At 40.1% G+C, this 7,519-nt stretch overlaps 1 protein-coding gene across 2 annotated transcripts in view; it reads right to left on the bottom strand.

Annotated features, from left to right (window-relative positions):
* Positions 1 to 309: 309 nt before the first annotated feature.
* The window catches only part of ldlrad3 (low density lipoprotein receptor class A domain containing 3), a 67,264-nt gene continuing 60,054 nt past the window's right edge, over positions 310 to 7,519 (bottom strand). The window contains exons 5-6 of one of the 2 annotated variants that reach the window (XM_035665682.1): positions 3,545 to 3,947; positions 310 to 2,887 (exon numbers count right to left, since the gene is read on the bottom strand). In XM_035665682.1, coding sequence (XP_035521575.1) covers positions 2,683 to 2,887; positions 3,545 to 3,947 — 608 coding nt within the window. In that variant the 3' untranslated portion in view covers positions 310 to 2,682. The remainder of the gene's footprint in view (positions 2,888 to 3,544; positions 3,948 to 7,519) is intronic. The other variant, XM_035665681.1, reaches the window with a different exon arrangement.

The raw sequence follows: 7,519 nt of genomic DNA, 5'->3' as shown, positions 1-7,519 counted from the left end.
GATTAAGATATTACAGAGAAAAATAAATAATACACTTATATAATACTGTTTGATGCCCAGAGTCACAATTATCCAATGTTTTGCAAAAAAATATATTAGAGAAATATTAGAGAAAAGCCCAGAATGTGACAACCGTTTATTTACAACCCCCCCAACCCATTAATCATCTCACAACCCATTAGATTTGTCTTCTGATCCATTGGAGGGGCCTACACCCTAGGTTGGCAACCACTGAATAAAAATAGCTCCACCTTGACCAGCTACCACACTGAAATGCTGCTTGTGCACTGATTCATCAGTATTAATCATCTTATAATGCCATGACTAATTATGTATCAGTCACAGAAGCACTGCAGAATAAGTACTTAGTTTTATCACGTACATTTATCTAATGACACTTCTGTAATTTTACATAGTGGTGTGGTACTTTTTCTTTAGTAGGGAATCGAAATACTTCCACCACGTTTCATTCTCTTCACATATGGCATTCCTATGGCTACAAAATCTTTATTATTTGGGGATCCATGAAGTAAGGTTTATCTGTCTGGGGTACAGGCTGCTGGCAGTACAGCTCCAGCTTTTGCAATAAACCTATTTTGACAATATTATTAAGTTGCTGAGAAAATTTTATATTAGATCTCCAGGAAGACTCGTACACACGATCTGAGTCAGAATTTTATATTACTTTTGATGTACAGAATACAAGGGATAAAAAGATCATGATGGGCAACGTCACAAATATGTAATATACCAACCTCATGAGATTGAATCAGGGCAGAAAAAGGAATTTGATGTTAAACCTTCCTTAAAATAAAACCAAGATATAAACAACAGAACAGACAGGTATAGGTTTTGTCCTGAGAAATGCTTTCCAGTTTTACAGCAAATAACATGAATTCTGTTTTACTCAATAAACCTTTGCACATTTTAATACAATAAAGGTACAAACAGTCGTGACACATAATCATTCCTTTGGGGGGTAATATGCTTGGGTAAAGGTTAATAATGATTATCTTTGGTTTGATTGTTTTTCTTGTGCCTGCAATATCACTGCTGGCTCTAGAGGAAAAATAAAGATGCAAAGCACAACTACATTTAAACATTCATCTCTCACTTTAAACTCTTAAAGACTTTTAAATAGATTTCTTTACTTGCTCTATTTCCTCTGTACAGTGTTGAACAAACCACTTTGAAATGAACAAACAAAGGTCAAAAGACAATAGTACATTTGTATACACAGATCCTTCAGATATGGATTTCATCAGTCATTGTCTAATACTACTGAGGATGATTTTCCAGACTGATACACAACCAGTTATATACATTACAAATCTCAAGCAAATTTTGATCTAAGACAAGAAATTCTTAAAATGTATGTTGTCATGTGAGCTTTGTATAAAATCAGAGACTAGGCCGCTGTTTTTAGAGGTTTTAAAAAGGCAGTTTGCGCCCACATTACATACAAAGGCACTTACGACCAAACTATCACAGAATAAGGCCTCAACAAAATCCTTTGTATTTCTCTTTTGTCTCTACATAAAAACATTATTGGTCTTCAACCAGAAATGTAATAAAAAGTTATCTTTGAAAACAGAGATGGTTCTTTTGCTTGGAGGAATGATTTATGAAACTCACTTGGTAAGGATATATACTTCTATCATTTCTGCTCAGCGTTATTTCAAAAAATCTCAATGGTCCTCTTCACATTTTTAGCTTGAATCTAACAAAGACAACAAGAAATACTGTGAAATACTGTGTGCTCTTTTAGAAATGTTTTTCAAATTTTCCTCTCAACTTTTCCTCTGCTAATATGAGTTTGAAGTACCACTAAAGAAGTTACAAAATGTACATTTTTACTATAATCAGTTCACATCCACACTGAAAAAACATATTTAAATGTCTGAGTACCACTGATTGAGCTCCTCTTATATATCACAACTGCATGTGTTTCTGTTAAACTATTAAAACTCACATAAAACTTACATAACACCACTGTACTGTCTAAAAGTGTATCAATTTCAGTAAGAATAACATGTCATTGCTAAAATTAGTACAGTAAGTCATTAAATGTAGCAGTAATTCTCAACAGTACAGATTTTATTTTGCATTTGGGTATTTTATAATTTTAACACAATAGAAATCTCTTATAAACCCCACTATGGAAAATACTGTAGTTGCGGTAAAGTGAGAAGTATTAGAAAACGGTGCATCACTTTGACTCAGCTCTATCATGTTATCAAAACATTTCAGGTTGTATCATCACATGTAATACGTTAATGAATGTGTTAATTAATGGCAGGTTAACTCATACTTCTTTGGAGATGCAGGTTGTGGTCACTATTAGGTATCAGACACAGTATTTCTTCAAGGGGACCAAAATTCAGCTGAACTGAAGAATGAATGAATGTGTAACTGATTAAGGTGTAGGGCAGCCATGATCCCAGCAGGGGGCGCCAGCACTACAAGATCATTCCAGCAGGACGAGCTTGTCTCAGTACAGTGCTTCAGTAAATCGATGTGTAGGCAGCAAGTTTAGGGCACTGTTTAGTCTACTGTCTCTTAGTCCCTGTTGATTCACCTCAGCAGTTTTTGCTGTGGACTGTCCTGGCCTCCTGTGGCCCTGCAGCCTGGTCCTTCAGTCCTGCAGTCTAACTACAGTCTCTAAGTTCTACAAGAGAGCGACTACAGCTGGTCTGACTCCTCTCTGGAGCTTGAACTTGGCTGGGTGCTCGAGCCCACAGTTCTGGGTGTGGAGGGTGCAGAGAGATGTGCTGTCGGGACGCTCAAAGGGTCTTGTGGGCCCTCGTATTGAGGCAGCTCGCCATCTGATGGAAACTCCCCATCTGAGAGGTATGGGGGAGGCGGGAGATCAAACCAGGGAGGCCGACTAGGGGTAAAACAGACAGATAGAGAAAAAATATTATGTTAGGGACATAAACTATTACATAAGACCGTGACCAGCAGCTAACAAAGATTCAGGATTTACACCACTTTCTGTCAAAATAACGTGATTATATAACAGCATAAGTTAGGGAAACCTGTAACCCAGTAAGATTTGTGCTTATCTGACTTACATGCTCATCATTTAGTTTTTTCATGTATGAATTTTTTCTTATTTTCTACCATATTACAATTTTGTTTTTTTAAACAACTGGATAAAATATGATAAGGCACATTATGGCCAGAAAATCGCTCATTTTTAAGTGAGTAAAAGCGAAGTAAGCAATAGTTTTTTTTTCAGAAAAATGTTCTTCTCTGTTTTTTGAGTAATTTATGACCAACATTCCTCGTTTGTTTATCATTCTCAAGAACTCATTTGGTCTGTGTGTATAGAAATTGATTGAGAGCTAACAAGTAAATTAAATTACAGTCTCATTATGTTGTATCAAAATGATGTACTAAATGAAATTATACTTTGCTAGAGAGACAACTTCACCGCCCCTTTTTCTGCTTTAGGTTTTTGGTTTGGTAAAGCTAGCTTTATGGATACAGAGAAAAAAATGATAAACTTCTATACAGATGTTAGAACAATTATTCGATTCACCTGACATCAAGAACAGCTTGCGAGTATGACGGAGGTGAGTCAATGGACTGTCCGGAGGGATATAGGCTACCAGACAGCAGCTGCAGTGCCTGAGGAGTTGAGCAGTACTGGCCCGCTGCGGTGGGGGAGCCTGGGGAGAGACCTGGACCTCCGGGGTGAATGTGGCCCCGGTCCAAAATGACCAGACGGGACAGCAGCAGGGGCTGATGATGATGGTGGTGATGTGAGCTCCCTCTTACGCCTCTGGGCAGCAGGACGCTCCGCTTCCTCTGGTGATGGAGGACCAAGGCCAGCAATGCCACCACCAGGACGAAGATAACAGCGCTGCCGATGACGGCATAGGTGATGCTGGGGTAGTAACGCAAACGGTAGTCCAGTGTCACAAAGTCCTGCCCCGGAGCTTCTGTGGAGGACAGGAAGGAGATGGGTTGAGGATTGTGTAGGAGGTTGGGGAAAAGGGAGAATGAGTGGTGGCGAGGGAGACAAAGAAGGAAATAGAGGATGGATGGATGGAGACACGGAGGAACATAGAAACAATTAAAGGGAACAGGAGGTTGACGAAACAGAAGGTTTAAGCTGTGGAGTTGCAAAGCCAGGGGAATGGAGAAGGGAATGAAGGAGGGAGGCATGAATATCAAGCAGTAAATTGTTTTCAGGTTTATTGTGAAATGTGTTCTGTGATTTAACAGAGGCAGCCTCTCATGGAGATGAGAGTGCTACATAATAAGCATAACAGACTCTCCCCAAGAGCTTCCAGAGACAAGAAGAACAAATGGAGCATCGTGCAGGCTGCAGAAGCTAGTTTTGAGCCCCTAGTTCAAAAATAAGGACCTCCTTGTTTATTATGAAGAAAGAAAAAGAACAGAGAGGCTAACTAATTCTTTGTGAGGACAAAACAGCTTACAGCAGTTTTAGATAAAACACTACTTGAGTTTCTCTCCACTGAAGATGATAGAAGGCAAAGGAACACCAGGGGCTGTCACAGATTACCATGTTTGTCGCAGGGAAAGGGGGTGTCTGAAAGCTATTTAGGAGTCCAGGGAACTCAAAGTTCGCTATGAGAACCGTGGCCAGCAGTAGGAGAAATGAGGAAAGGGACTACTTTAATGCCAGGGAGCAGTGCAGCTTATTATTCCAGATGGGATGATGGAAATAGCACTTAAACATTTCCGCTGACTGATATCACAGTGTGAGAATTTCAATCAGGCACTCAGGGTGAGGCTCATGTAAATGGTGTTTCTGCAGCTTACCGGCAGACAGTACTGTTGTATTAAGGAGAGAGGGAGGGAGAGTGGAAGGAATCCTATTTATTACGGAGCTGCAGTAAGGCTGTGCTAATAAGGAATGAGCTACATAAAAGTATTTTACAGTTGCCGTTTCAGTTTAAATTACACTAATGCCTCAGGGGGCTGTAAACATCAAACCTCTGTATGCCTGCTAAAAAGTTCAAAACACTCATTGGAGCACTTTCAGTGTTCTGTATTCAAGGTTTCTGCGTTGCTGCTTAACGCACTGCATGTATTTATGTCTAATATACACTTAAAAGGACTCACATCTCTGTCCACTAGCCATCATGCAGACAGTTGAGGATATTGCTCAGAAAGCTTGCCAGGAAATGACCATTACAAGATATCTCGAGGTTGAATCAATAGTCCGAAAAATGCTTCTATCTGTAAGGATTAGATCCCCTGAAACTGCAAAGCAGGCAAACCTTTTTGGCTTTTTGAAGTATTCCAGGCTTACATAGACTTACAGGCTCTTGGGGGATATTGTCTTTAGCACAGGGTAGAGATCCCGTCCCAACACGTACAGGGCCTCAGAGAATTAAATGAAACGTGCAGAGCTACACACAAAGTCAACCAGTGTGACCCTGTTATATTGAGTCAGATCCACAAAGCTACACCAACTAAAATTCTTATGAAAGGGAACTCCACTTTCTGATTCCAAATGTATTTAACAGCCTAATATATTCTTTATATGTACTGGAATTCAAATCATATATTGATAGAGGTAACAATGTGTTCTTAAAGGAAAAGGGATAAATCCTTATTTATTTATTTTTTCGCAGAGAGTTGGGTGAAAAGATCGATGCAAGCTATTTCCCTCTGTATCCAGTCTTTATGCTAAGCTCAGCTAACTAGCTGCTGGCTTCATATTCACCTGGCAGATAGGAGAATGGTATCAACCTTATTTAACTCTCTGCAAGAAACCGAGTAGGTGGATTCCCCAAAATGTCGAACTATTCCTTTAAGATAAAGGTGCTGGGGGTTATAGAGAGACTATCAAAGCTCAGTATTTGTCAGGGCATCTGTGTGGACAAAACAAGCTATCATTAGAGGAGGAGTTTTTTTGAGCTTGTTTTCCCATTCTTCCATACACCATGCTGCATGTTTTCTGTGTCTACCTGACCTTGAAGGCCTGTGGGAGTCTTCAGCAGTCTTCAATGTGTGTGTGTGCACATACTGTTGAATTCCCGACAACAACCAGCCTGGCATACAGCCTATTTATGTACCAGTGTGTAGTCAGGGGCCCCATGCCTTAATTAAATCTAATCTAATTCAGATGCTCCACCCGCCCGCTGCCCCAACCAGGCACCAGCCAATAAAACAAGCCCCCTCGACCCCTCCCTTGTGATTTAAAATTGGCTAGTCCTTCACGCTACCAATTAATTATGAACTGGACTCTCAGCAGAGAAAAGCCAAAACAAAGAAGAATTATTTCCATAATTACCTAGTAAAAAAAAGGACAAATAAAGAGATCCCACCGCTGCCACCCTATGCTGCCTATCAGGTTTCAGTGCAGTCCTCTGGGAGCAGAGAGAAACACACACAAAAGGAACTGTAACATTAACAATGGGAGCCTATTCGGTACATTAGCGATAGAGGCCTGAAAGGCTGTTTCAAATCACACAGGAGATGAAAAGACAAGGAGAAAAAGAGAAAGAGACTGAAGCAAGCTCTTTTTCTGTCAGAGGAGAGAGGTCCTGTGTGTGTGTGTGTGTCTGTCCCCTGCTGTGTGTGTGATTGAGCCTCGCATTCGGTGTTTCAGCACATTTTGAGCAAAGATAGGTGAGGGGGTCCCACAGTAACAATGGTAATTCTGATTCAAAAGAAAAGAGTCCTAATCACACGCCATTACCTTACGGACACATGCACACTTTATGTCCTTTGATAGCAGTACTCAGGATGTTACTATTGTTTTTTTTAATCTGCAAATCATATTTTCAGTTTCTACCTGTACATTCAATCATTATGAAGAATGGATTCACACATCAAAGTCCTGGATAGCTGAGCCAGGGTCAGATGTTGTGTGCATAAAAGAAAAAAGGGAAAAGCCACACACTCACAGCTCTGATGAATATTGTATATAGTTCAACATTACAGCACATATTTCCTTCTTTAAGACGAAAACCAGTAACCTTCTGACTGACATGTAATATAGATTAGACAAGCAATTCAAATCAGTGAACTTCATCATGTTTTACTGGCTTTCAAACATTTCACCCAAATCTCTTTCGAATGGTGTGCTCACATTACATGCACTCATAGTGGCTGGTCCTGCTAGCATCTCTGACAGTCTTACTCTGTACCAAATTCATTTGATGGAAGTGTCATCAAAGTTGAACATCAAAGTTCACTAGAGGCTTTCCTATCTTGTCAAACCTGACATGAAAGGCTCAAGTAAATCTATGCTGTCGACCAATGATAAAGCAGCTTGGACACTGTTGACTTCAGAAGTCCAAAGTGAAGGTAGCTTTCCTTTTAGCTCATTCAATTTCATACAAGTCTTCAGAGAACGAAAACTGACATTCTTAGGACTTGCTACATGGCTTACAGTCAGTCAGGATACAAGTTGAAGTCGATCAGTGACTTCCTGACCAGGGGTACTTGTACCCCATAGGGGGTAACTAGTTAGTAAGCAAGCAGAGAAGTCCTAACAGTTAGCTAAATGGCTGAAACGGAGAGAGAGGAGAGA

Source organism: Morone saxatilis, unplaced genomic scaffold (assembly GCF_004916995.1).
Source record: "Morone saxatilis isolate NCDOM2014 unplaced genomic scaffold, NCSU_SB_2.0 Contig2, whole genome shotgun sequence".
Classification (NCBI taxonomy): domain Eukaryota; kingdom Metazoa; phylum Chordata; class Actinopteri; family Moronidae; genus Morone; species Morone saxatilis.
This window is presented reverse-complemented; position numbering and strand designations above follow the sequence as displayed.